Source organism: Micromonas pusilla, assembly GCF_000151265.4.
Source record: "Micromonas pusilla CCMP1545 genomic scaffold MICPUCscaffold_9, whole genome shotgun sequence".
In the NCBI taxonomy this organism is placed as follows: domain Eukaryota; kingdom Viridiplantae; phylum Chlorophyta; class Mamiellophyceae; order Mamiellales; family Mamiellaceae; genus Micromonas; species Micromonas pusilla.
The window spans coordinates 802102-828652 of record NW_003315890.1 but is presented as its reverse complement, the minus strand read 5'-3'; the positions used below and the strand labels follow the sequence as shown (position 1 = coordinate 828652).

The 26551-nt window shown below is 69.0% G+C and overlaps 11 protein-coding genes across 11 annotated transcripts; 3 read left to right on the top strand and 8 right to left on the bottom strand.

Annotated features, from left to right (window-relative positions):
- Window positions 1-28: 28 nt before the first annotated feature.
- MICPUCDRAFT_10493 (uncharacterized protein) lies at window positions 29-1583 on the bottom strand (the record flags this gene model as incomplete). The annotated part of the gene is made up of 2 exons (XM_003060976.1): window positions 29-946; window positions 1131-1583. Coding segments are annotated over 2 exons (1371 nt in total), but the record flags the coding sequence as incomplete, so codon positions are not given.
- Window positions 1584-1979: 396 nt separating this feature from the next.
- Window positions 1980-4573, bottom strand: MICPUCDRAFT_35061 (uncharacterized protein). The gene is made up of 4 exons (XM_003060975.1): window positions 3611-4573; window positions 3335-3529; window positions 2633-3172; window positions 1980-2551 (listed from the first exon to the last, which is right to left on the bottom strand). The coding sequence occupies exons 1-4, from the start codon at window positions 4550-4552 to the stop codon at window positions 2075-2077; spliced, it is 2154 nt and encodes a 717-aa protein (XP_003061021.1). The 5' UTR covers window positions 4553-4573; the 3' UTR covers window positions 1980-2074.
- Window positions 4574-4818: 245 nt separating this feature from the next.
- MICPUCDRAFT_35057 (uncharacterized protein) lies at window positions 4819-5874 on the bottom strand (the record flags this gene model as incomplete). Its single annotated transcript, XM_003060974.1, has 1 exon — window positions 4819-5874. The coding sequence occupies one exon, from the start codon at window positions 5872-5874 to the stop codon at window positions 4819-4821; it is 1056 nt and encodes a 351-aa protein (XP_003061020.1).
- A 174-nt stretch (window positions 5875-6048) lies between these two features.
- Window positions 6049-14733, top strand: MICPUCDRAFT_60865 (JmjN/JmjC protein; the record flags this gene model as incomplete). The annotated part of the gene is made up of 3 exons (XM_003061238.1): window positions 6049-6777; window positions 7119-7243; window positions 7536-14733. The coding sequence occupies 3 exons, from the start codon at window positions 6049-6051 to the stop codon at window positions 14731-14733; spliced, it is 8052 nt and encodes a 2683-aa protein (XP_003061284.1).
- A 311-nt stretch (window positions 14734-15044) lies between these two features.
- MICPUCDRAFT_4936 (uncharacterized protein) lies at window positions 15045-15701 on the bottom strand (the record flags this gene model as incomplete). Its single annotated transcript, XM_003060973.1, has 1 exon — window positions 15045-15701. A coding segment is annotated over one exon (657 nt), but the record flags the coding sequence as incomplete, so codon positions are not given.
- A 521-nt stretch (window positions 15702-16222) lies between these two features.
- On the bottom strand, window positions 16223-17661 carry MICPUCDRAFT_60863 (uncharacterized protein; the record flags this gene model as incomplete). The annotated part of the gene is made up of 2 exons (XM_003060972.1): window positions 16223-17341; window positions 17457-17661. 2 exons carry the CDS (start codon window positions 17659-17661, stop codon window positions 16269-16271), a joined length of 1278 nt encoding a protein of 425 aa, XP_003061018.1. The 3' UTR covers window positions 16223-16268.
- Window positions 17662-17830: 169 nt separating this feature from the next.
- On the bottom strand, window positions 17831-19568 carry MICPUCDRAFT_48134 (uncharacterized protein; the record flags this gene model as incomplete). Its single annotated transcript, XM_003060971.1, has 3 exons — window positions 19462-19568; window positions 19240-19337; window positions 17831-19094 (listed from the first exon to the last, which is right to left on the bottom strand). The coding sequence occupies exons 1-3, from the start codon at window positions 19516-19518 to the stop codon at window positions 17831-17833; spliced, it is 1419 nt and encodes a 472-aa protein (XP_003061017.1). The 5' UTR covers window positions 19519-19568.
- Window positions 19569-19725: 157 nt separating this feature from the next.
- Window positions 19726-22654, top strand: MICPUCDRAFT_48133 (uncharacterized protein; the record flags this gene model as incomplete). The annotated part of the gene is made up of 1 exon (XM_003061237.1): window positions 19726-22654. Exon 1 carries the CDS (start codon window positions 19793-19795, stop codon window positions 22652-22654), a length of 2862 nt encoding a protein of 953 aa, XP_003061283.1. The 5' UTR covers window positions 19726-19792.
- Window positions 22655-22682: 28 nt separating this feature from the next.
- On the bottom strand, window positions 22683-23213 carry MICPUCDRAFT_60860 (uncharacterized protein; the record flags this gene model as incomplete). The annotated part of the gene is made up of 2 exons (XM_003060970.1): window positions 22683-22944; window positions 23131-23213. The coding sequence occupies 2 exons, from the start codon at window positions 23211-23213 to the stop codon at window positions 22749-22751; spliced, it is 279 nt and encodes a 92-aa protein (XP_003061016.1). The 3' UTR covers window positions 22683-22748.
- A 796-nt stretch (window positions 23214-24009) lies between these two features.
- On the bottom strand, window positions 24010-24348 carry MICPUCDRAFT_7941 (uncharacterized protein; the record flags this gene model as incomplete). The annotated part of the gene is made up of 1 exon (XM_003060969.1): window positions 24010-24348. A coding segment is annotated over one exon (339 nt), but the record flags the coding sequence as incomplete, so codon positions are not given.
- An 869-nt stretch (window positions 24349-25217) lies between these two features.
- Window positions 25218-26543, top strand: MICPUCDRAFT_19504 (uncharacterized protein; the record flags this gene model as incomplete). The annotated part of the gene is made up of 2 exons (XM_003061236.1): window positions 25218-25846; window positions 25919-26543. 2 exons carry the CDS (start codon window positions 25218-25220, stop codon window positions 26541-26543), a joined length of 1254 nt encoding a protein of 417 aa, XP_003061282.1.
- Between the last annotated feature and the right edge of the window lie 8 nt (window positions 26544-26551).

Genomic DNA, 26551 nt, shown 5'->3' with positions numbered 1-26551 from the left:
CGTCTGACTGCGCGGCGAGTTCTTCCCTCACCTCGCGCTCGATCCTCTCCACGTACTCGTCGATCTTAAACTTCCTCTTGCACCCATTGTAATTCATGTACCGAATTTTCCCGAACACGTCTCTCTCTTTCCACGCGTTGTCGTGCACGCCGCATATCGCCCACATGCACCCGACGTACCCGTTACTGTCCCTGCCGTCGAGCTGGTACTTATCGTTCAAGTAGATCGCGCGCTCGAGGGCCACTTCGGGCCCTTCCGCGGTCCACTCCAGAATTTTCTTCGCCCAGTACATTCGCAGAAACCCGTGCATCGCGCCGAAGTGCACCATCTCGAGCTGCGCCGCGTTCCACAGCTCGTCGCGAGTGGACCCGCTCTCGAGTTCCTCCAGGCTGTACGCCGGGTCTCGCGCGTCCTCCGCGTGCAGGCGTAAGCTCTCGATCGCCCACCCCGACGCGCCGTTGATGTTATCGTAATTCGGCTCGTGGAAGCAGTAGTTATCGCTCAACTCGGACCGCACGACGACTTCCTCGACGAACGCGTCCGCGGCGGCGGCGGTCGCCTCCGTCCGCGCCGCGTTCGTTTCCAACGCCACCCGTTGCGCGCTGAGCTGCCCGAAGTGCAGGTACGGAGACAGCCCGGACAGCGCCCGCGGGACGTTCGGGTCGTTCCGCTTGTCGTACATCGCGAGCCGCGACGGGAGGAACGCGTCCGGTCCGCCGACGAGCGCGCGCCGCGCCGCCGCCTCCCCCGGCGGCTTCCGCCGCGTCGGATGCAGCGTCTCCGGTACGACGCCGCCGTCTCGGCCGCGAGCGTCCGCGATGAGCGCGTCCCAGTCGACGCGCTCCGGGGTCGGCACATCCGTCGCGCGCGGCGACGCCGCCGCCGCGAGCGCCGCGTCGCGCACCGCGTCGCGCGTGGGGAACGACGTCAGAAACGCGGCGAGTCGCTTAGGGTCGTTCCATACAAGCGAATGTCGGGGTGGAGTTCAAAGGCGTCAGGTGGAGTTGAAAGGCGTCGAGGGCGGGGATTGAAAGCGAGGCGTGGGCGGAGAGAAACGCCGGCAAAAGTCCTTAAGGATCGGCGTTCACCACGCCAACGCGGTCGTATGGGAACCAGTGTATAGAACGCACCTTAGTGATCCGCGGTCTAATCGTCCGCGCGGCGTACTCTCTCTTGTTCGACGCCTCCCACACCGGGACGACGTTATGCGCGTCCACCTCGTGCACGGTCACGTTCGCGCGCTTCAGCGCGTCGGAGAGGTCGTTGCGCCACTCGCGTGGCGCGCGGAGCGGCGAGAAGTCCGTCACGACGAGCGACGCGTCGAGGCGCGTCGCCGCCGCCGCCGCCGCCGCCGCGGGGTTTGCGTCGCCGCGGACGAGATGAAACGGAAGACGCGTCGCCTCGCACGTCTTCGCCATCTCGCGCAGTCCGCGCAGCATGAACGCGTACTGGCGCGCGCTCGCGGACGCGAACGACGGGACGAGGACGAAAACGATCGCGACCGGGACGTTTCGAGACTTGGCGACGGAGAGCGCGTGCAGGAGCGCCCAGTTGTCGTCCACGCGCTGGTCGCGCGAGCACCAGTACACGACCGGGCCGTCGCCGCGCAGCGGGACGTCGTTCCGCACGCGCACGCGCCTCGGGTCGCACCACACCTCGTCGTCCCTGTGCGGAGGGGCGGGCTCGATCGGCGCCTCTTTCGCCTTCGCGGCCGCGCGCGCGAGGAACGTCCGATGACGTCGATCATGAAGATCACCGGCCGCAGCGCGCTGCGGCGACGTCGACGTCCATTGCTGCGTCCAAGGCGTCCAATGCGTCGCGCGAAGGCACCGCGTCGGGCGAACGTGCGCCGTCGCCGTCGCCATCATGTACGAACGAAAGGCGGCGTCGACGGCGCGGCGGGATATGCGACTGCAGCACGACGTCGTGCGCGGTGCGCGGTCGCGCGCGCGACGCGGTCTGGGACGCGACACTGAGACGCGGCACTGCTGCAGCTGACATTATCATATTTTGAGGGTTTAGGGTTGTTTCGCGCTTCGATACGGAGCCGCGGACCGCGTCTATCCGCTCGCCCTCACCACTCCTCTCTCCCCTTCTTCCCGCCGCCCGCGGCTGCCTCCCTCCTCTCCTCCTCCGCGGCGACGCTGTCGTCCGGCCGCCCCGTCATCACCTTCTCCTTGTCGATCGTTACCATCCCCAACCGTGCGCCGCTCGGCTTCCGGACAAACTTCGGGGACGTGTACGACACGTCAACCTTCCCGCCCGTCCGCACTTTGCTGTGAAACGCGGCCAAGTCCGCGGCAGCCTGCATGTCCACGTCCGTCGCGGTCTGCCCGGGATCGAGACGCAGCACGACGTGCGCGCCGGGGGCGCCGCGGACGTGGAACCACACGTCGTGGTCCGAGCCCAGCTTCAGCGACACCGCCTCGTTGCCTTTGCTGTTTCTCCCGACGAGGATGTCGCTCCCGCCGGGGGCGACGTACGTCCGCACGTTCGCCATCGTCTCCTCCTTGCGACGATTTCGCTTCTTCGGCGCGGTCCCGCCGCCGCCCTTGCCGCCCCTGCCGCCCTTGCCGCCGCCGCTCTTTCGCTTCTCCTCGCGTTTGATCGCCGCCGCGGCGCCTCGCCCGACGGGCGCCATGAGCTTCGCGTCGACGAGCTCAAGGTTTATCTCCTCGAGCGCGAGCGCGTCCTCGCTCGTGAGCTCCGTGAGCGCGAACTCGACGTTCTCCAGGTACGCCATCTCGTTCGATGCGGCTTCGAGGAGGGGTTCCACCTGCGTCGCCGTGCGTCGTTGTTTCCGCGCTTTTTTGTACAACTTCTCCGCCGCGTCCAGCGGTCCTTTCTGCGGGTCCACAGCCACGCGCCGCGCCTCGCCCGACTCGAAATCGTACACCTCCATCGTGTCTTGGCCTTGCGTCCACCCGTGCTGGTACGCCATGAGCTCGTCCGCTTGAATTTTCACGCTCTCGTGCTTCTCCGCGAGTTCGATTTGTTCTCGAAAGTTTTTCGCCTTTTGCGTCGTCTTCTTCAGCGCGGCCCTCACGCCCTGTAACAACCGATCGCGTTCCCTTCTGAAGACGTCCGCGTCCCCGGCGTCGCCGTACACCGCGGAAAACAAAGCGCCGACGGGCCCGGAGCCATCCCCCGCGGTCGGAACGTCGGAGATGGCCTCGACGAGAAACGACGACGACGACGACGACGAATCCGCCGCCGCCGCCGCGTTCGAACCGGCGGGCCGCCGCAACAACATCTGCCCCCACTCCACGCACCAACCCGCGTCTTTCAACGCCTCCTCGACCGCGGCGACGTCCGCGGACGCGATCGCGTCCACCGCGCTCGTCGCGGACTCGATCCACCCCAACCACGCGCGGTGCAACTCGATCCAGTCGTCGTCCGCGACGTCGGCCGTGTTCGTCTTCGGGTCGACGCCGACGCTCGACGCGAGCGCGGCGGCGAGCGCGGGGGAGACGCCCCTGAACGCGCGCACGAGCCCTTTCGATATGCCCGGGGCCGCCTTCGCCGCCGCCTTCGCCGCCGCTTCCGGGGTCGAAGCCTTCTTCGGTTTCTTCTCGTTCGCGCTCGACGCCGCGAGCGCGCTCGCGGCGACGACGAGCTCTCTCCACTCCGTCGCCGCCAGCCCCGCGTCCGGGTCCACCCCCGGCGCCGCCGGCGGCGGCGCGTACTTAAACCCCGGCGAAATCGGCCGCACGGACGTCTGCGCCGCGCCCACCTGGTACGCGCACGCGACGATCTTATCGTCGTCCCGCGCGTCCACGAGTACGACGTTGCTGTTCCTCGCCATGATCTCCGCGTGTACTCGATACGCCGCGTCGCCGCCCGGGCGCTCCGCGAACTCGAACGTCGCGACGCGCTCCCAACGCTCCGGGAGCGTCACGCGCGTCAGAATCAGCCCGCGCAGGGTGGCGTTCATTCGCTCGCCGAACGCGAGCTGCTCGGACTTGTGCACGCGGGGCGGCGGCGGGCCGAGGCGGACGCTCGCTGCGTTCGGGTGCCACGACAGATGGAGCGCGGCGTTCCCTTCGAGTCCTCTCAGCCCGAGGACGACGGAGTACGCGTCGCCCTGGACCGCGATCTCGACCTTGGTAGGGGTCGCGACGCGGGAAATTTCCAGCGCGCTCGCGAGGAGCGCGGTGTAGTCGAACGACGGGAGCGACCCGTCGCGCGTGAAGTTTCCCGTGGCTAACGATCTCGGCGGCGACCGAGACGGAGACGCGCGCTCCGTCGACGCGGGCGCGTGCGCGTCCGTCGCCGCGCTCGCGGCGGTCGACGCGAACGTTCGCGCGCATCGTCTCGTCGACGCCGTCCTCGCGAGCGCGGTCGAGCCGGCGATGGCGTCGTCGCGGCGCCACGCGCGAAGGTGATTCGGAGACGCGCGACGACGACGGGAGTCGTCGTCCGCGAAGTCGGCGACGACGACGCCCGCGCCCGCGCGCCGTTCCCGCGTCGGCGCGCGCGCGGCGTTTCGAAGGCACGCGCACGCCGCGGCCCTCGTCCGCCGCAACGCACCGCGCGCCGCCATCGGGGTCATCGCGTGACACGACGCCGCGCGCATCGTCCTCTGACCGCGGAAGCGCGTCGACGTGTAGCCACCATTCAGTGCACGAGCCGGTCCGAGATTCGTTGAGCGTTCACTGGCGAAGGACTCCAGCCGCTCTCGAAGACCGTTTTCTCCGTTACATCGCTACGAATGCATCGCACGCGACGCGCGCGCACGTCGCGCGCGCGATGCCCCCTACCCCACATCCCCCCCGTGAACCCTAAACACCAACCCTAAACACGTCGTCGTCGTCGTCCTCAGCTCCGCGGCTTCGGCGTCACCTCCGCGGCGTCGACGGCGCGCACGAAAATCGCATCCGCCGGCGCGGGCTTATCTCCCTCCTCCCCGACGTAACTCGCCGCGATCGCGAGCGCGTCCCCTTCCGCGTTGAACGCCAGCGCGGCGACGCTCGTGGCATACCTCGGGTACTGATACAGACGCTTCTTATTCCCGCCGTCCCACACGTTCACGAACCCGTCCCCGCCTCCCGTGGCGAACGTCCCGAGCTTCTCGTGAAACGCGATCGCGTGCACCGGATGAATCGTCTCCACGCCGCCCTCTTTGCTCCTGTGGCACTTGAACGCGTACTGCCTCGCGATCGCTTCCTCCGATCGATCGAAATACTCCCACCCGACCCTCCCTTCCACGCTGCCGACCGCGAACCCGGTCCCGTCCGGGAAGCAGCGCGCGACGCGCGTCTGATGCGACAGCGTCGACGTCCTCGTCTGCTCCGGCGCGCCGCCGAGCGTCAACCCGAGCGGCGTGTACACGTGGATCCCCAGCCCCGCCATGGCGACGACGATCTTCTTGTTCGCGCTGCTGCTGGGCGGGTTGATGCTCATGGAGTAGACCTTGTCCGGGAGGTCCACGCGCGCGACGCAACGGCGCTCCGGCGGGAGGCGCGGGTCCCACGCGCGGAGCGTCTTGTCCCATCCGCCCGAGATCCCCAGCCCGGTGTCATCGTCGTACGCCACCGCCTTCACCGCGGCGTCGTGGGACCCCAGGACTTCTTCCGCGCCGGTCATGAGATCGTGGCGGGTCACCACCTTCGCGATCCCGCCGCTGATCACCGCGGTCCCGCCGGCCTCGGCGAAGCACGCGTCGAGGACCGGGCCGGGGGTGGCGAAGTGCTGCCGCTGGGAGGATCGATCGCGCGCGGGATCCGCGTCGTACACGCGCACGCCGCCGTCCCACGACGTCGCGAGGAGCAGACCGCTGTCGGGGGAGAAGTTTAGGGAGGTGATCCCGTCCGTGGGGGGGGACGCGAGCTCCATCCCGAGGGGGGAGCCGCTCGTCCCGGCGGAGGCGGCCATCGTTCTGTCGAGCTGATGAGCTGTTCGAACCGCCGATGAGCGCTGATGGGATGAGACCGGTCGGTCGGCCACCACGCCGCGCGGCCACGGTGTCTGCGCCTTTGGTGTTCTTGGTTCTTTCTTGATCGTCGGGCGGCGCGCCACTCGCGGTCGCCGCGGCGCACGAGCGGCGACATGGGCAAGTATCGCCTCGCCGGCGTGAAGGAGGCGCCGGTGTTTCACCCCTCCGCGGCGGAGTTCGAAGATCCGTATCGGTACATCGCGTCCATTCGCGACGAAGCGGAGGCGTTCGGGCTGTGCAGGATCGTCCCTCCCGCGGGATGGCGCGTTCCTTTCGATCAAGACACGTCCGCGTTCGCGTTCAAGACGCGGATACAGACGGTCAATGAACTGCAGCTGAGGCTCAAGAAAGGGAAGAATCGCAGCTTCCGCACGGAGTACGCGGACTTCATGCAGAGCAGAGGGCAGAGCGTCACGCGCTGGCCCGTGTTCGGCGGCAAGAAGCTCGACCTTCAGGCGCTGTACGATACCGTCACGAGCCGAGGCGGATTCGAGGCGGCGTGCAAGGGGAAGCAATGGCGCGACGTCGCGCGCGCGATGGACGTTCCCGCGTCCGCGACGTCCGCGGCGCTGGTTCTTCGGCAGCTCTACGAGAAGTGGCTGCTGCGTTTCGAGCAGCACAAGGCGTCCACGGAGAGCGGCTCCCCGAACGGCAAGGGAAAGGACGCCGCCGGCGCGAAGAAGGAGAGAGAGTCCGCGAAAGAACGCGAGAAGCGCGAACGCGCGGAGGCCGCCGCGGCCGCCGCGGCCGCGCAGGAACCGCCCACCGCGGGCGAGGAGGACCTCCTCGAGGCGCTGTTCGAGCTCGGAAACGTCGCGCCGAAGCGCCCGAAGCTGGAGATGGTGCGCGTCGCGCGCGGCATGGCGCGGACCCCTCGCGCGCGATTCTCTTTCTCCGCGCCTCGCGTCCGCGTCAGGCGCGCGATATAATGATCGCGCTCGCGCGCGCGGGGACGCCCCCGGCGCGCGCGAATCGCCGCGATTTCGCGTCCGATCCCCCGCGGGCGATCGCATTTCGTGTCGGCGACGCGGCGCGCGAGCGCGCGCGATCGCGTCGCGCGATCCCGCGTCGCCGCACGCGCGCGCGCGCGCCTCCCGCGAGCACGTCGCGTTTCCTAATCGACCGAGCGTCGCTGACGACAATTGCTTTTTTCCACCCTTCGCCATCGCCCCGCGCGCTTCAGGGCCTCGAGGAAGTCGCGCAGCAGCTCGACGAGGAAGCGAAAGGGCCGCTGATACACGCGTGTCTGAACTGCGGCGGCTCATCGCACGAGGAGTCCATGATCCTGTGCGACGGATGCGACCAAGGGTGCGTCGCCGACCGCGATCCGCGTCGCGCGCGATCGTTCGCGAGCCGTCGTGGATCTCCACACCGTCGATCGACGGTTCGCGCGTCTCGGTGCATCGTCCGGTCGCGCGAGCCGCGCCGCGTCGGAGAATTCCGCGTCCGAGACTGCTTTCTGTCGCCGAGAGATTTATTTCTCTCTCGACGGTTTTTTTTCCTTCTCTCCGCTCCCTCTCCTCTCCTTCTTCTGCCCGCCACTCCCGCTCACCGCCGCGTCTCTCTCTCTCCTCCCTCTCTCTCCGTTCGCTTCCCCCAGGTACCACATGTACTGCCTCTCCCCGCCGATGGAGGAGCTCCCGCGCGGGGACTGGTTCTGCCCCAACTGCGTCGCCGCCGCGAACGACGCGTCAGACTTTGGGTTCAACTCCGGGAAGACGTTCACGATGGACGATTTCGAAAAGTCGTGCCGGGACTTCGACGAGGCGTTCTTCGGCGGGGAGGACGCCCTCGCGAAGACGTCCACCGCAGACATCGAGGAAGCGTTCTGGAAGATGGTCGAGGAAGGCTGCGAACGGAGCGTCGACGTGCACCACGGCGGCGACGTCGACGTGTCCGCCAACGGCGGCGGGTTCCCGCGCCGCGTCGAGGCGCGCTCCTCGGGCGGCGCTGATACGCGGCCGGACGACGTGATCGCCGCGGCGGAGCACGCGTGGAATCTGAACAACATCCCGCGACAGGGCGGCGAGCACGCGTCGTTGTTGCGCCAAGTCACGGAGAACGTTCCGGGGATCACGATGCCGCTGATGCACGTCGGGAGCACGTTTTCGTCGTTTTGTTGGCGGTACGAAGACCACATGCTGTACTCGATCAATTACAACCACGCGGGCGCGGCGAAGACGTGGTACGGCGTCCCCGGGGCCAGCGCGGACGCGTTCGAGGAGTCGTTCAAGCAGTCCACCCCGGATCTGTTCGCCGCGCAGCCGGATTTGGTGTTGTCCCTCGTCACGATGCTGTCGCCGTCGCTGCTGCAAAACGACGGCGTCCCGGTGTACCGCGCGGACCAAAAAGCGGGCGAATTCGTCGTGACGTTCCCGAAGGCGTACCACGCCGGGTTCAACTGCGGGTTCAACGTCTCCGAGGAGGTGTGCTTCGCCCCCCCGGACTGGCTCCGGTTCGGGAACGACGCCGTGGAGCGGTACCGGTTCTACCGCAAGCCGAGCGTTCTGTGCCACGACGAGCTCGCGTGCGTCGTCGCAGCGGACGATCCGTCGGCGGAGGTGGCGAAGTGGCTCGTGTCGGACATAAAGCGCATCACTCACGACGAGCGCGCGGGAAGAGAGCAGCTGTTCACGGACGGCGTCGTGCGGAGCAAGCGGTACGTCCCGAAGAAGCTCGCGATGGCGGCGATGGCGAAGAAGCGCGAGTCGGACGTCCCCGGCGGCGGTTTTGGCGGCGGGTCGAACGCGAACGCCTCGTCGCTCGCCCTCGACGCCGCGCTGGACCCCACCGCGGAGACGGAGAGCGTCCTCGCGCTCGAGAACGCGAACGGCGCGTACGACCGCGAGTGCACGATCTGCCGGTACATTCTTCACTGCAGCGGCGTCGCGTGCAGCTGTAACCCGAACCGGCCGGCGTGCTTGCGTCACAGCGCCGAGCTGTGCGACTGCCCGCCGTCGCACCGAGTCATGTTCTACAGGAAGTCCATCGCGCAGCTCGAGCGGCTGTGCAACGACGTCGAGCGCGCGTCCGGAAAGAGAAGCAAAGCGTCGGACAAAGAGAAGGCGTTCGGCTCCGCGAAAGCGCGGCAGAAGCGCGCGGCGGCGTGGGTGAAGAAGGCGAAGGAGACGCTCGCGGTCAAATCGCCGCCAAAGGACCTTCACGAGCTCGAGCAAATCATGATCGCCGCGGAGGAGTTCACCTGGGCGGGAGAGGACATGAACGAAGTCCGAAAGCACGCCGCGAAGGTTGGGATCGCGATCGCGTTCCAGAGAGAGCTCGCGGTGCTGAAGCGTCGGCTCGCCGCGGAGGACGATGACGCGTCCGACGAGAAGACGGAGGGGAAAGATCGGTGGGTCGCCCCGGGCGTGGACGACGCGGACGTCGTCGCGCGCGCCGCCGCCGAGGCGCCGATGCGCGGCAAGCGAGGGCAAGAGGCCGTTTCGGTCGCCGCGACGGTGGGCCCCGTCAAGGAGGACCCCGTCAAGGAGGACCCCGTCAAGGAAGAGGAGGAAGGCGGCGACGTCGAGATGGCAGACGCGGCGGCGGATGGCGAAAAGACCGCCGGAACCGCCGCCGCCGCCGGCGCCGGCGCCGCCGCCGCGGGAAAAAAATCCTGCGGCGCCCCCGCGCGTCGCATGACGTTAGACCGCCTCCGCGAGCTCCTGAACGCGGCGCCGTTCCCGCTCCCTCCCGCGGACGCGGACGCGTTCGCGAAAGCGCTCGAGACGGGCGAGGACCTGGAATCGCGCGTCGTCGCCGCGCTCGACGAGCGCCCCTACCCGAACCCGAAAAAGTTCGCCGCGCTCCTCGCGGAGGTGGCGCGCGGCCCCTTAGAGGTGACGTCCGCGCGGAGGATCAAAGACGCCGTCGCCGCCGCGCACGCGTGGGCGGACGCGCATCGTAAGGCGCTCCCCGGGCGCAGGCACCGCCCCGCGCGCGCGGATCTGCCCACCACGGAGGACTTGCTCGCGCTCAAAGCGAGAAGCGCACATCTCCCGGTGCAACCCAACGACGTCGCGTCGCTCGACGCCGCCGTGGAAGAGACGAACGCCTGGGCGGCGAGAGCGACGAGCCTGATGGCGACAACGCCGTCGTGCGAGCTCGAGGACGCGAAGAAGCTCCTGGAACAGGGCGCGGAGCTCCCGTGTCGATGCGACGAGATGGACGCGTTGGAGTCGGCGACGACGGAGGCGACGACGTGGGCGGAGGAGGCGGTGGCCGCGGACAACGCCGACGCGCCTCTGAACATGCTGTGGAGCCTGCACGAGAGCGCGACCGGGATGTGCGTGCGCGCGAGCGAGGAGCTGCGGATGCTCGTGGAGCGCATACGCGTGCGGGAGTGGGCGGACCCCGCGAAGCTGGTCGCGGTGGGGAAGCCGAAGCCCAGCGTCGTCGAGGAGATCAAACGCGTCGCGGCGCAGGGCGCAGCGATCATCGAGACGGCTGGCGGTGACGAGCGCGTGCGCGAGGAGCACGTTACGGACGCGGAGCGGCAGCTGCTCGAGAAGCTCCGCGCGTGCGTCGAGAACGGCGAGGCGTGGGAGAAGCGCGCGAAGGCGGTGGCGGACGCCGCCGCCGCCGGGAACCTCAAGCCGCTGGAGGATTTGGAGAAGCTCGTCGCCGAGGCGCAAAAAATTCCCGCGGCGTTGACGCACTACAAGGAGCTCTTCGACGCGAGCGTCGCCGCGCGGTCGTGGGTCGAGAAGGCGCAGCTGTGCCTCAAGGGGAAGCAGCTCACGCGGCGGGGCGCGAACGCGCCGCCGCCGACGCTCGCGCACGCGGAGCGTCTGATTCGCGACGCCGGGAAGTTTTCCGTCTCCGTCAAGGAGCTCAGCGCGCTCGAGGAACGCGTCGAGGACGCCAAGGCGTGGGGCGTGCGCGCGGAGGAGGTGGTCGACCACTGGCGCGAGGACGGCGCGGAGCAGAAGTTCGAGCAGCTCCTGATCGACCACGAGTCGTACGGGTTGGAGCTCCCCGCGGCGGCGGACGTTCGCGCGTGCCTCGCCGCGTTGGCGTGGGAACGAGAGGCGAGAGACGCGGTGAAGGAGAAGGACGGCGTGCCGACGTTGGAGCTCCTCGAGGATCTCAGAACGCGCGCGGACGACATCGACATGGAGGACATCGAGGACGGCCTGGGCGAGGACCTTATGAGAAGGTTGGAGGCTGTCGAGGAGTGGACGAAGAAGGTGGACGAGGCGCTGAGGTTCAGCGTCGGCGCCGGGGGATCGGCGCCGAAGACGATGTCAGCGGAGAGAGCCGCCGCCGCCGCCGCCGCGCACGCGGAGCGACGGCCGCAGCCGGAGATCATCAAGGCGTTCATCGACGAAGGGAAGAAGCTCCCCGCGATCGTCCCGAGAGTCGCGGAGCTGGAGACCATCCTGGACGAGCACCAGAAGTGGGTGGAGTCCGCGCGCGCGCTGTTGGGTCCGCCGAAGCCGAAGCCGACGCCGGAGGAGCTCCGGGCCAAGGCGGACGCGGACGCCGCCGCGGCGGCGACCGCCGCGGGAGAGGACGCCGCAGCCGCCGCGGCAGCCGCCGCGGAAGCGGAGGCGGAGCGGAAGCGCCAGAGTAAGAACAGCAAGAAGAAGAAGAAGGGCAAGGGTGGCAAGTCCGCGGCGGCGCCCGACGCGAAACCCGCGACGGCGGCGGATGCGAAACCCGCGGCGGACGAAGCAAAGGAAAAGGCGCGCATCGCCGCCGCGGCGACGCGCGTCCGCGACGAGGTCGAGAAAAAGCTCGCGGCGCGCGCGGAAGCTGGTAACGACGCGGACACCCGCCCCGCGATGGCGGACGTGATCGAGATGCAGACGACGGGGGAATCTTTACCGTTGAAGTCCGAGGAAGGGATCGAGCTCGCCGCCGCCGTCGCCTCCGCTGCGGCTTGGTCCGAGCGCCTGCGCAAGGTGCTCGTGCGTCCGCGATCCTCCGCGGGCGTGCACGCGATCGCTGTGGACGACTCGAAGACCGCGCTGACGCTCATCGTACAAAGCATCCGCGCGGCGACGTACGACCTGGAAGGCACGGGCGAACCCCCGGAGAGCGAAGAGGGCCAGTTTTGTTTATGCCGCCAACCCGGCGGGCGAGAGATGCTCGGCTGCGACGTGTGCGGGGACTGGTACCATCTCCGGTGCGCGGGCGTCACCGCCGGGTTCGCGCGAGGGGCGAAGAACTACGTGTGCCAAGCCTGCCTCGCCGCGCAAGGCGACGTGTTCAAGCTGAACAAGCCGGACGTGGTGTACAAGCACATCCACAGGACGCGCCGGCCGACGCTCACGGTGCTCGGCGAGATGCTCCTCGAGGCGCTCGAATTCAGCGGGAAGCTCCCGGAGGAAGATCTTCTCGTCGACGTCTTCGTCGAGCACCAAAAGTGGAGGACCGCGGTCGCGGGGGTCTTAAAGCGCCGAGGCGCGACCGCGGGCGTGGAGGGGATCGCGCAGGCGGCGAAGGAGAAAGCCGACGCCGCCGCGAGGGCGCTCGCCGCGGTCAGAGACGCGCGACTCGCGCGCATCAAGGGCGTGCACGATCGCACCGCGGCGGTGCAACAAGCGCAGATCAGCGCGGGCGCGACCGCGATGGCGGCCGCGCTGCTCGGCGCCGGCGGAGGCGGCACCGCGGCTGCGGCGTTGGAAGCCGCGCAGAGATCCGCGCACATGGCGCCGGAGCAGCAACTCGAGATGCTCGGGCAGCAAGTCGCCGCGGCGGCGGCGATGAAGCAGCAGCAGCTCACGCAGCTGAGAGGCGCCGTCGCCGCCGCCGTCGCCGCGGGGCTCGCCGGCGGCGACGGCGGCGCGGAGTCCGTCGCCGCGGCCGCGGAGTCCGCGTCGCCGTTCGAGGCTCTCCTCGTGTCGCATCTGCAAGAGCTCGGGACGTTCGTGCATCAGCTCGCGACGTGCCAGCAACAGATTTTGACGCAGCAACAGCAGAGCGCGGCGAATCCGGCGGGGTCGCAAGCCGCGGCGACGGCGCAGTACCAAGTGTTGATTCAGGTGATGATGATGCAGCAGCACTTCCTGACGCTGTCCAAGCAGCAAGACCTTCAGCTCGAGGCGCTCGGCGGGGGGCTGCTCGAGCAGCAGCGCGTCGCCGCCGCCGCGGCAGCGGCGGCGGCGGAGCAAGACGAGGAGGACGACCCCGACGCGGAGGCGCCGGAACCGCAGCCGCATCCGGAGGCGGCGGCGGCGGAGCCGGAACCCGAGGCGAAGGCGAAGAAAGAAGAAGAGGAACCGAAGGCGGAGCAGCCGAAGACGGAGGAGACCGAGCCGAAAGAAGAACCGCCGAAAGAAGAACCGCCGAAAGAAGAACCGCCGAAAGAAGAACCGCCGAAAGAGGACGTCGAGATGAAGGACGCGGACGCGGACGCGGACGCGAAAGAGCCGACCGCGGAGGAGCCCGCCGCGCCGGCGTCCGCGGCCGCCGCCGCGGAAGAGGACGACCACGACATCGAAGCGAAAGAGGAGATGCCCGGCGTTGCGCCTCTCGCGGTGACGACGGCGTCGAAAGAACCCTCCCCTGCGAACGACGCGAACGCGAGCGAACCCATCACGGCGCCGCCGCCTCGACGCAAGAAAGCCCTGGAAGGCCCGAGCGAAGAGGAGAAGGCGCTCGAAGCCGCGCACGCGGCGGCTGCCGCGGAGTACGCCGTCGCCGCGTCCAACCTCGGCGAGGTGGCGTCCCCGGACCCGAAGAAGCAAATCTTCGCCGGGCTGAAAGGCGCGCTCGCGATGGAGATCGACCTCAACCCCGCGGACGAGGAGCTCCCGAGCTTGCTCCGCGAGGTGTGCGGCGCGTCGTGGCGAGCGAGGGCGTCGGCGGCGTTGCACCCGATCGTGTCCCCGCGGTCAGCAGCGGCGATAAGCGCGGACGACGATAACCCGAACCGGTACCCGACGTTGCACGCGCTCGTGGATTTGAAAGAGACGGGGATCGCGTCCGGGTGCATTCGATACGCCTCCGACGGGGACAAAGAGTTCGTGGTCCCCGGGATCGAGCCGTTGGGCGACGAAGTCTTAGCGTTGGAAGCCGCGGGACAGTCGTGGCTCGACCGCGCTGCGGACGCGGTCGACGGCGCCAAGGAGGTCCCCGTGGACGAGGTGCAGGCGCTGATGGCGCAGGGCAAGGCGCTGCCGATCAACCTGAAGGACGAGCTCGAAGAACTCGGCGAACGGTGCGAGGTGTACTGCCTGTGTAAGACGGCGTACGACGCGCTCAGGCCGATGATCAGCTGCGATAAGTGCGAGGGGTGGTTTCACTACGAGTGCTGCGGGATGTCTCCGCCCGGTTTGGACGAGGAGGAGGACACCGGCGTGACGTTCAAGTGCCCGCCGTGCTGCGACGCCGGCGGCGAGACGTTTGTCGTTCACCGCCCCGCGGTGACCGCGGAGCAGCTCGAGGCGGTGAAGAAGAAGCAGAAGCCGTATGGGCAAACACCCTCAGAGGCTGTGGAGGCGAACGTGGACGTCGAGGAGGCGAACGTGGACGTCGTGATGGCGGAGGCGGAGGAGGAAGAGGAAGAGGCGGCGGCGGCGGCGGCGGCGGCGGAGGCGGAGCCCGAAGCGGCGGCCGAGCCGGAGCCGGAGCCGGAGCCTGAGCCCGAGCCGGAGCCGGAGCCGGAGCCCGAGCCTGAGCCCGAGCCTGAGCCCGAGGTGGCGCCGGAGCCCGCGGCGGAGCCGGAGCTGGAGCCGGAGAAGCCGGCGGCGGAGGAGAAGGAGAAACCGACGAAGAAGGCGAAGGGCAGGTCGAAGCCCGCGCCCGCGCCGCCGACGGAAGGTCTTCGGCGCGGCAGAAGTCGAAAGTAATAACACGTGTGCATGTTGTCTTGCTTGTCCGCTTCCTACCCAGACTCGCTCTCGCGCTCGGGCGCGAGCTCGACCTCGCTCAGTATCCGCGCGTGGTCGTCCTTCACGGGCCGTCCCCACTTCTTGCGCCTCGGTCGCTTCACGATCTTCGCGACTTCCAACGCGTTCAGCAGAATCACCTCGTCGTCCGTCTCGGCGTCGCGCGGCTCGTCGTCGCCGCCGCCCTCCCCGCACGCCGCCGCCTCCCCGAGCTTCCCCGCGCGCTCTATGAGCTGCCGCAAGTATCCTTGCCTCGCGTAGTTTGGCACCAACCGCGCGAGGTACACCCCACGAAGCGTCTCCTTCTCTCTCTCCGTCAAGCTCCCGTGCTTCCCCGCTCTGCGCGTTCTGTCTTGCACCGCGTGATGCATCACGAGGCTCGACGCGACGGAGACGTTTAAGCTCTCCGTGAAGCCGTTCATGCTGACGTACACGCCGCCGTCCGCGAGTTTCTTCGCCTCCTCGCTCACGCCCTCGCGCTCGTTTCCTAAGATGACCGCCGTCGGGACGGTCCAATCGTAATGCTCCAGCGGGTGCCCGCCTTCGAACACCGTCGTGAGGACGCGATAGCCCCTCTTCTTCGCGTCTCGAACCGCGTCCGCGGTGGACCTCCACTGCTGCAGATGCGTCCACTTCACCGCGCCTCCGGAGGTTCTTCCGCTCTGTTTGAACTTCAAGCCGGTGTCGGACACGACGCCCAGGGTGCCGATCCCGAGCGCCTCGGTGCTTCGGCACACCGCGAGGACGTTTCCGATGTCGTACGCGCCCTCGAGGATCGGGAGTATATCGAACGACCGCTGCTCGACGACCGCGTCCAGGCGCGCGAGTCTGTCCGGGGAGATCACCGGCGTGAACGCGCGCGTGAGGTCCTCGAGAGACGCGTCCAGGCCGTCGAAGCAGAACGTGTCGTGCTCGTACGGGAACCGAGAGGACGACGCGGCGGACGCGGCGGACGCGTCGTCGTCGTCGTCGGACGGCGGGAGCGCCGGTCGCACGTATCTCGAGACGCGACGCGCGCGATTGCCGTGGAACTCCTTGTCCGACGCGTCGCTCGAGGTTCGGCTCTCGCCGCCGAAGGTGGTGCGCTTCACGCTGGGGCCCTGGTGCGCGCGCGACGGCTTCGGCTTCGGCGTCGTCGGCGTCTCCGTCTCCGTCTCCGTCGTCGCGTCCGCGTCCGTGGAGTGCGTCCGAAGAATCCGCCGAGTAGGATGATGAGGGCGTAGGTTTACGGTGGACGTCGCCGCGCGCGTGGACGGGCAGCTCGCGCCGACGCGCGGCGCGAGCGAGGGCGCGGTGACATATATCGTGCTCGCGAGCGCGTGCATTCGTTCGATGAGAAGCCGTCCCAGGCCTCGGCGCATCGGGTCTCCGCGCCCCGGGATGTGTGTGTGGGATGTGCGAGCGGACGGACGGAAGAATGGAACTTCGCAGCGGCGCGAACGATGAAAAAAGTTTAACGTCCGGAGAAGAGGTTACAACTGAAGCGCTCGCTCGGTCTAATCGAGGTCGTACAGGAGGTCGTCCGCGTTCACCGGTTCCAGCGCCGGGTCGACGGCCGCCGGCGCCGGCGGCGGCGTAGGTTTCGCCTCGACCGGCCTCGGCGCCGCGGGAACCTCCGCCGGCTTCGGTATCGATTTCGCCTCGGCCTTCTCCGCCGGCGGTTTCTCCGGCGGTTTCTTCGGCGGCGCGTGCGCCGTCATCCACGGCGGCAACGCGGGCGGCTTCCCCTCTTCCCCCGTCGGGGGAGCGGTGTGCGTTATCTTGACCGTCATGGTCTCTTGCGGGACGTAGTTCTCGTCGTCCTCGTCGGATTCGAGGTCCTCCATGTCGACGAGCTCCATGTCGATGAGCTCATCGTCGACGTCCAACGACTCGAGCTCCAGGCGTTCCGCGCGCATCTCCGGGGTTTCTTCGTAGCTCAACGCGTCGTCGTCGTCCGAGTCCGAGTCCACGTCGTCCTCTTCCTCGATCACCAGCGATTTTTTCCGCACCTCCGTCGCGAGTTTCGCGTCGCGTCTCACGTCCGGCAGCGGCGGCGGGCCGTCGTCGGAGTCCTCGGTTCCGTCCGATTCCTCCTCGACGACGAGCGGTCGTCGCGTCGTCGTCGCCGCCGCCGCCGTCGCCGCCGCCGACGCGTCGGCTCCGACCGCCTCCTCCTCCGCGTCGCTCTCGTCGTCCTCGGAATCGTCCTCGACGACGAGCGCCCTGCGCGTCTCCTTCACTTCCGTCTCCCGCGCGGTCGCCGGCGGCGGCTTGGGCTCGGGATCCTTCGCGACCTCCTTCGCGACCTCCTTCGTCGGCGTCGCCGCCGCCGGAACGCACGTCCCTCGGTGCCCGTCCCTCCAGTGCGTCCGCTGGCAGTGCGGGGAGCAGTACGAAACCGCCTTACACCGCGAGCATCGAAGCATCTTCCCGCCGGCGCGCGCGATCGTGTCCTCGCGCGCGACGCACGACGGGTTCGCGCACTTTCGCACGCGGTCGGCCGTGGCTTTCACGTTCGGATTCCTCGCGACGCCGCTGAGGGTCGTTCCATACGAAGCGATGTCGGGGTGGAGTTCATAGGCGTCAGCTGGATTTGAAAGGTGCCGAGGTCGGGCGTTGAAAGCGAGGGGTGAGCGGAGAGAAACGCCGGCAAAAGTCCTTAAGGAACCGCGTTCACCACGCCAACGCGGTCGTATGGGAACCAGTGTATAAAACGCGCCTGGCGTCCATCGCGCGATGCTTCGCCGCCTCTTCCTCGTCCTCTTTTTTTTTCCGCGCCGCAATCGCCTCCTCGGACTCGCTCGCTTCGACGTCCTCTCGAAGCCCTCTCATCATCCCCTTCGCGACCGCCTTCGCCTTCGCCTTCTCCGCTTTCTTCGTCTCCTTCGTCTCCTCCGGCGCCGCCATGAGCGGCGCGTCGCCTTCGTCGACGCGAACCGCGCGCGTGTACGCCTCAGGGCCGTTCCATACAAGCGAACGTCGGGGTGGAGTTCAAAGGCGTCAGATGGAGTTGAAAGGCGTCGAGGACGGGGATTGAAACCGTGGGGTGGGCGGAGAGAGACGACGGCAAAAGTCCTTAAGGATCGGCGTTCACCACACCAACGGGGTCGTATAGGGACCAGTGTATAGAACGCACCTCAAACGACCGGCGCGAATCCGGCGCGTCCCCCGGATCGTGCCTCCACGCCGTCGCGACGAGCTCGTTCCCGACCCTCCTTCCGCCCTTCGCGGCGACGGTCAACGCCTCGTCCGCGGTCGCGTCCGGCGCGCACAGGGCTAAGAGCTCGACCATCCCGGCGGAGGTCCCGCACACCGCGGTTCGCGACGTCGGCGCGTGCAGCGACGTCACCCCCGCGCCAACCTCCAGCCGCGCTTGCACCATCCCCGTCTTATCCCACAACAGGAGAGTGCGATCCGCGGCGCCGGAGAGCAGCCGCGGTCGGTGATTGTCCGGCACCGAGCAGATCGCGTCGACGGACCCGCCGTGGTAGCCCTTCCACGCGGCGTACCCTTCGCCGACGTTCCATGCGATCACCGCGCCGGCGGTGGTGCCGACGGCGAGGAGTTCGCCGTCGAACGCGATGCACGCGGGATCGCCTTCGCCGAGTAACGGCGAGACGTCCTTCACCGCGCCGCCTTCGCCGGACTGGACGTCGAGTAACGCCGCGAGCGGGGGCGTTTTATTACCCTTACCACCCCCGTCGCTCGTCTTGTGCGCGTGCACGCACGCGATCACGGACTCGCAGTTCGCTGTCAACGCCATGGGTACGCCCTTCGCTACGCCGTCGACGTTGTACGCGCCTCGGAGTTTCCCGGTGGATAACTCCCAGCACACGAGCGTTCTCTTCGACGCCGCGTACGCGGTCAAGAGCTCCGCTTGAGTCCCCAAGTGCACCCTCGTGATCGGCTGCGAGTCCACCTTGAGCGGGTTCAACAAACGCGCGTACCCGCGTTTACCCTCGTGTTCCATCAGCTTCCACGTGTGCACGAAACCTTCGGCGGTGCCCGCGGCGATGACGAGCCCGTCGAACGCGAGCATCGTGACCGCCGCGGGCGCGAGCGCGGCGTCATCGCCGTCGGCGCCCTCGCCCACGCCGCCGTGCTCTTTCGGGACCGCGCCGACGCGGATGACCTGCTTCTCTTTCCAATCGCGGACGTCGAAGACGTAGATTTTCGCCGACGCCGCGCCGTCGGCGGCGACGAGGACGTTCTTGAAGAGCTTCACGTGCTGGAACGCGCCGCCGGAGGGCGACGGGGACACCTCCGCGCGTTTCACGAACGCGGGGGAGGACGCGGCGTCGGTCGCGAACGGCGCCGTGGACGAGCTCCCGGGCGCGGGGCTGCGGCGAGAGAGAGAGCGGGGAGAGAACGGAGAGAAGAGTCGATCGATCGGTCACCTCTCGAGCGAACGCGGCGGAGGAGGGAAATTCGTTCATCTCTCGGGGACGGAGAAGAGGCGAGGGATCGACGGACGCGCGGACGCACCCGAACCCCTTGAAGCACGGGGCGTATCCCACCGCGGCGAACGACGGCGGAAAATTGCTCGTCCCGACGACCTGCGTCACGGACGCGTTCGCGTGGTACTGCGGTGATGGGAGGGAGGGAGGGTCAGGATCGATCGATAGATCGATGGGCACCCGAGAGACGCCTCGCGCCGCGCGTCGTTCCGTGGAACCGACGCGGCCGGCGCGCGGGAAGCGCGCGCACCTGCAGCGGCGAGCACACGGTGTCCAGCCGCGCGGTATCGTCCTCGATCTGCACCATGATCGCCCGCGGTCCGCGGCCGAGGCCAGCCCGACGTGCGCGAGCGCTCTTCAGCGGCGGGAGGGAATGAACCGAGCGGCGGTCTCGACGGTCAGGTCGCGTTGTTGTTGAGGCGGGGCGGGGCGGGGACGAGCACGGGCGCTGAAGTGTGCGAGAGAGGTTTGGTTTTTCAAACCAAAACTCGGGGATCTCACACACACCCCCTCGCGCACGCCACGGGCGACCCGCGCGCGGTCACCCTCGCGACCGCATCGAGGGCGAAGTCCACGGCGTCATGGTCGCCGCCGCGCTGTCGCCCGCGATGGAGCGCGCGCTCGAGGACCTCGCGTCCACGGATCCCTCGGACCTGTCTTCGGTCAAAAATCTTCGCGAGATGCACGCGCGATGCGCCGCCGCGGGCGTCTTCACCGCGGCCGGGCCAAACTTCGGGAGCGCGTCCGCGGCGTTCCACGCCGCGGCGTCCACGCACGACGGCGCCGCGGACGTCGCGAAGCTCCATCTCCTGTTCGACGCCGCGGTCGCGCACGGGATCCCTCACCTCGTGTGCCACTACGTCGACGAAGTGTGCGGGCGCGACGAGTTCACCTCCCCGGACGGCGTCGAGGCGTACCTGCAAGACGGCGAGATGGTCGCGGAGTGGGCGACCGCGGCGCTGAAGAGCGCGGAGCAAGCGCTGGAGCGAGCGTCCAACCTGAGAGCGGGCGGCGCGGGGTCCGATCTCGAGCGCGCGGCGATCGTGTTCGAGGCGCTGCGCGACGTTTTCCGCGCGCTCGGCGCGTCCCCTCGCGGCGGCGGCGGCGGCGGCGGCGACGGCGGCGACGGCGACGGCGGGTTCCACGACCGTCTGCAGGGCGCGCACGATCTCGCGGTGCGATGCGCGCAGCGCGCGCGGGCGACGTCTTTCGTGTTGCGAGAGAATCTGTCGTCTCTCCCCGCGGATCGACACGGCGGCCCGGGCGCTTGGGCGGGAAGCGTGCAAGTCCGCCGCACGACCGCGGCGGCGGCGGCGGCGTCCTTGCGGCTGCCCCCCGCCGCGGACCCGTCGTGTTTATTCCTGGACGACCTCCTCGACGGCGTCGGCGGGCACCCGCCGCCGTATCCGTTTAAATCCCCGGCGGACGCGTGCGCGCTCGTGTTCGGCTCCGGGTCCGCGTCGCCGCCGGCGCTCGTCGCGAAGCAGTCGCTGTTTCTGTACTACCTCCTCGACGCCGGGTTAGAACCGGACGGCGCGCCGGCGCGGTACGCCGCGAGCGCGAGGATACACCCGCGATTGTTCTCGCAGATTAAAGCCGCGGCGCTGTTGGACGACTGGGGAAGCCCGGAGTCGTTGGAAGCCGCGTGCGCGTCGATACCGCGCGCGGCGCACGCCGCGACGCCGCTGCGGTTCGTCGCCGCGCTCGCGGCGAGGGGACGCCCAGACGCCGCGCTCGCGGCGGCGCGCGCGAGGACGGGCGGCGGGGCGAGCGCGGAGGACGACGCCGCCGCGGAGGCGGAGCTCGGCGTCGCGATACGGCTCGAGTGCGGGCTCGCCACGGAGGCGTTTCTCGTCGCCGCGGAGGCCATCGCGGCGGCGTCGCACGCGCGGCGCGCCGCCGTCTCCGACGCGCTCGTCGGTCGGCTCGCCGCGCACGCGGCGTCGCGCGACGCGCTTCGATCCGTGCTCGACCTCCCGTTCGAGTCGGACGCGGAGCGGTCGCTGCTCGCGTGGCTCGACGCGAACTGCGGGTACAACGCGCGCGGGGCGCCGCCGTCGCTGCCGGTTGAGTACTTTCTGACGCGCGGCCGCGCCGCGGAAGCCGCGGACGTCGTGTACAGGAAAGGCGGCGACGCGTTCAAGGCGTCGCTGCCGCCGAGCGTCGTGCGGGCGCTGGAAGACGCGGTGCGCGCGCTGCCGGAGCCGGCGAAGTCGCTGCACCTGCCGGGCGCGACCGAAGCCGATCGCGCGTCGCGCGGCGGCGTGAAGGCGCTCGCGAGAGGGGTGGACGTCGCCCCCGCGACGCCGACGGAGTTGAGCGAGACTGTCGGCGGCGCCGCGCTGTCGAGAACGTTCACCCCGGCGGGCGGGCGCATCGTGAAGCCAGCGGCGGGGGACGGCGGCGGACGCGTGCCGTTCTTCGCGCCGCCGCTCTCCGCGGCGGCGGTGCATTACGGCGCGTTGCCCGCCGCCGCCGCGCTCGCGACGGACGCGCGCGCGGACGCGGAGGACGGCGCGGAGAGGAGGCTCGCGACGGGCGCGGGCGCGGGCGCGGCCGCGGGGGGGACGGACGAGTGGACGACACTTCGGTTCGATGGCGGCGGCGCCGGCGGCGGCGCGGCGCGCGCGCGCGAGGACGAGGGCGAGGAGGAAGACGAGCCGGCGGACGACGCGGACGCGGACATGATGGACGCGGACTGGGACGAAGAGGAGGAGACGGAGACGGAGACGGAGGCGACGCGAGAGCGCGTCGGCGCGGTGCGCCTGTCCTCGGAGGAGCCGAACGCGGGGTTCACGCCGTTCGGCGGGAGGAAGACGCGCGGCGGCGGCGCGGCGGCGGCGGCGGCGGCGGCGGCGGCGGCGGCGGCGAGCGCGGGGGGGGGTGCGACGCCGCGGTGGACGAAACCCGCGCAGTTCGCGTCCGGGTCGCAGACGCGCGCGACGCGGATCGGGCAGACGTTGGGTCACCGCGCGAAGATTTCCGCGGCGGCGGCGGCGGCGACGCCCGTCGCGGAGGCGCCGTCCGCGCCGTCCGCGCCGTCCGCGGTCGAGAAGCCGCCGCCGCCCGCGGCGAAGCCGGCGGCGGCGAAGAAGCCGCCGGCGCCGACCGCGCCGGCGCGGTCGACGGGCCGCGCCGCGCGCCCGACCCGCCGCGGCTCCGCCGCGGGGTCGCTGATGTTCCCCGAGAAGGCTACAGAGAAACCCGCCGCGGCGGAGGAGGTCCCGGAGCCGCCGAGGATATCCACGCGGCGGACGTCCCGGGCGGCGGCGCCGAGGCTGGCGGCGACGGCGACGCCCGCGGCGAAGAAGGCGCCGGCTGGTCGGTCGGCGAAGGAGACCCCGAAGGCGTCGACGCGCGCGAAAACGGTGTCGACGCCGGCGACGGAGGAGCCGCCTCGTCGGCAGACGCGCTCGTCCGCGAGGCTGGCGAGTAAACGATGAACGAGACGAGACGACGTGCGACGTGTTGTGCTAGTAGTTCTGTTGTAGTGTTAAAGCGAGCGGCGCGGCGGCGTGCGAGCGCGAGCGAAGCGGTTCACGGTTTCTTTACGCCGTTCCTCCCCGTCAACTCCACGACGCTCTTCTGCGCGGACCCGAACATCTTGTACACCTCCACCTGCCTCTTCATCACCTCCGCTTCGGTCTTCGCCTTGGCGAGCGCCGCCGCGGCTTCCTCGCCTTTTAACCCCGCGTTCTCGTGGAACGCCTCGCGGAGCTTGCGCTTCGCGTACCTGTCGGACGAACGAAGCGAAGGAGGAGGAGGACGGAGGGACGGATGGACGGATCTCGGTTAGGGTTGTAAACGAGGATGCCGCCGACGACGATCGAGCGAGCGAGCGACGCGCGCGGCGGCGCGGCGACGCCGCGCGCCCCCGGCGAAGAGACGGTGGAAACGACGCGATGGGGCGGCGACGTACTCTCGGACGTTGTAGTTGGCGAACTTCCTCGCGCTCCGCTGCATCGCGCGGTACAGCCCTACGATCTCTCCCGCGCTCGCCATCGACGTGGCCCGGCTACCCGACCGACGGATCTCGAGCTGGACGTCGACTCGACGACCGAACCGCGCCGGAGCTCAAACGCGGTCGGTCGCGCGACGCTCTGGAACGCGGACGTCGACCTCGAAGAGACGCGCGCGACGCGAAGTGCGGACGTGCGGATGCTCGCGAGGTTGTGCGGAACCGACGGAGGCGGAGGACGACCAGTGGAAAGTCTCAGTATCAGACGGGCGACGCGACGACAGGAAAATGTTCAGCAATTATTTATTGACAAGCAAGTCCGCTCGTCCGTCACCGATCGTAATCGTCGTCCTTCGAGATCTTCCCCAGACGCACGCTCCCCAACGCGCTCACTTTCATGTCGCTCGCCAAGAACGCGTCGACGAACCTCGCCGTCTCCTCCGCGAAATCCTCGTGCGGCATGTGCCCCACCTTTCGCATGCAGTCGAAGCTCGCCCGCACGTCCTCCGCCCACTTAAACATCGGCGCGTCGTTCAAGTACTTATCCCCCACGCCCCACACGACCCTGATCTTCGGCGTCCCGGGCTTCATGTGCGCGGCTCTGACGTCCTCCATGAGCTTCTTAAAGTCCACCGCGGTCGCGGTCGCCTCGAACGCGTCCCGCGCCGCATCCTTCTCCGGCCCGGCGACGGCGAACTCGTACTCCTCCATCGCGTCCGCGCCGATCGCGAACTCGTTCCCAAAGTACGCGAGCTTGTAGATATCCGCGGCCGCGCCTTTGCCCATCCCGAACGGCCGCGAGTACACCGCGAGCGGGTCCGGGAGCTTGTGCCCGTTCCCGAGCGGCGCGTTGAGGACGACGACGCGTCGAAAGAGCTCCGGCGTTTTCGCCGCGAGAAGCAACGCGTGCTGCGACGTGTAAAAGCCGGACACGACGAGGTCGCACGGGCCGTTGATCACGACGTCCGTCTCCGCGATGAACGCCTCGAGCGCGTCCGCGTACGCCTTCGAGTCGTACTTGAACGCGCTCGGGGAGGGTTTCGACGTGCCGCCGTGCCCCGGGAGGTCGGGCGCGATGCACTCGTACCCGATCTTCTGGAGCTCGCGCATGAGCTTCTGGTAGGTGTACGCGCACATCCCCGCGCCGTGGACGAGGAGGACTTTGTTCGGCTTGACCTCCACGCCGTCCTCCGGGACGCCGACGCGGTAGCGCCACTCCAGACCGGGCGTGGAGACCGTCTCCACAGCCTGAGACAGCGTCTTGACCATCTGTCCGCTGTTCGCGTCGAAGACTTCCGTGTACGTCGCCGCGCGGACGACGGCGACGCGCGCGGCGTTCGCGGCGCGCGCGGGCGCGCGCGCGCGCGCGCGGAGGAGGCGTCGCGCGCCCGCGTTCGGGCGCGCGATTGAAACGGGCGACGTCAAGGAGGCGGCCATCGTCGTCGCGGGGCGTGTCGCGAAGTGATAACGTTGCGGTGTCGTCGACGCGACAAGTCAGCAGCAGAGCCTGATGATCAGTGGCGCGGTCGGTCGGCTGTCTCTCGCGGCGTCACCGGCAGACTGGGTGCATCGATTCGTCCGCGTTCGCGTCTCCTGAACCACTCGTGAGAGCGCGACCGGCGTCTCGCGCGTCTCGAACATCGCGCCGCGAGATCGATACGCCGTGATGACCGCGCCGAAGAGGGGATCATCCCGGCTCGAGGTGCGTCGGCCCGATCGATCGCGTCGCGCCGACGAAAACACTCGAGTTTTTTTCAAATCGTTCGCCGCGAGAGCGGGCGTCCCAGATCTCCCCTCCGTCCTCCGTCCGTCGTCGTCGCCGCTGACGTGCCTCTCCCCCTCTCCGCGAACGCGTGAATCAGGACAAGGAACGCGACGCAGCGCGCGATGCGAAGGCGGCCAGGCGCGTCGTCCCGAACCCGCCGACGAAACCGAGCGGCGCCGCGGGGACGAAGTCCGCCGCGGGGAATCGGATGCCGTCTGGACGCGCCGCGAAGGGGAAACCGTACCGACGCCAGCGCGGGCACAAGCCCGTGAGCAAAGACCAGATGGAGTTTCGAAATAACAACGCGGTGTTCGCGGCAAAGAACGCCAACGCCGCCGCGGCCGGCGGCGGCGCGCGCGGCGGCGCCGCGGGCGGCAGCGGGAGAGCGAAGAAAGGAGGAGGCGCGGACGCCGACGCCGTCGCCGTCGTCGCCGCGGACGCGGCGCGGCGACTGCGGGACGCGGAGGACGACGCGAACGCGCCGAGAAGAGGCGGCCGAGGGTTCTTCGCGACGAAAGGGAAGAACGTGCGATCCGAGGCGTCGTTAACGTCGTTAGATCTCGCGGACGAGGACACCGTGCGCGAGCTCCTCGGGAGGCTGCCGGTGGGGCATCAAAACGAACGCGCGGCGCTGCAACGCGAGCTCGAGAAGAATTACTCCAGGTGGTGGCAGCTCCTGCAGTCGGAGTTCTCGCTCCTCTTGTACGGGTTCGGGTCGAAGAAAGCGCTCATGGAGGACTTCGCGATGAAGACGCTGACCGACGGCGGCGTCGTCGTCGTGAACGGGTACCACGCCGGTCTCACCGCGAAGAGCATCCTCGTCTCCGCGGCGGCGGCGCTGGCGGCGACGAAGACCGAGGCGGAAAATTTGCACTCGACGTCGAACGAGAGCTTACTCAGACGGATATCCACGTCCACGTCCACGTCATCGCAGCAGCGCGTCGCGCGCGCGCGAGCCGCGCGCGGCGGGTGCGCGGACGCCAGCCTGGCCGTCGTCGGCGCCGCCGCCGCCGCCGGCGACCTCGTCGTCGAGCGCTCGCCGCGGAGGCTCTACATCGTGCTGCACAACGTCGACGGCGCGCCGCTGCGAAACGCGGAGTCGCAAGCGCTCCTCGGCGAGCTCGCGGCGATGCCGAGGGTGCACATCATCGCGAGCGTGGACCACGTCAACGCGCCGTTGCTGTGGTCGAAACGAGAGGCTGCGAGGTTCAACTGGGTGTGGCAGCGGGCGACGACGTTCGCGCCGTATCACTTGGAGACGGCGAACGTCCCGCAGCTATTGGCGTCCAAGGGGGAAGAGCGGCACGTCAGAGGCGCATCGAACGTGCTGCGATCGCTGACGTCGAACGCGCGGGATATATTCCGGCTGCTCGCGGAGCATCAGCTGCAGCATCCGGACGAGCAAGGGTGGAAGTTTCACGCGTTTTACACCGCGTGCAGAGAGCAATTCTTCGCGACGTCGGAGGTGACGCTGCGGTCGCACCTCACGGAGTTTACGGATCACGAGCTGACGCGGTATAAACGCTCGAACGACGGCGAGGACCTCGTCGTCATCCCGTTCGCGGCGGACATATTAGGGCAGCTCCTGAAGGAGATTCACGGCGTTTAACTTCACTC

What these genes read in the sequence shown, in the direction of transcription:
- MICPUCDRAFT_35061 (XM_003060975.1), bottom strand. Translation starts at nt 4,552, where the DNA reads ATGACCCCGATGGCGGCGCGCGGTGCGTTGCGGCGGACGAGGGCCGCG. An exon ending in CGGAGTGGAGAGAGCTCGTC is followed by an intron (nt 3,530 to 3,610) that starts GTCGCCGCGAGC and finishes GCGGCGGCGAAG; the next exon opens with GCGGCGGCGAAGGCGGCCCC. An exon ending in ACGCGAAGCTCATGGCGCCC is followed by an intron (nt 2,552 to 2,632) that starts GTCGGGCGAGGC and finishes AGGGGCGGCAAG; the next exon opens with GGCGGCGGCGGGACCGCGCC.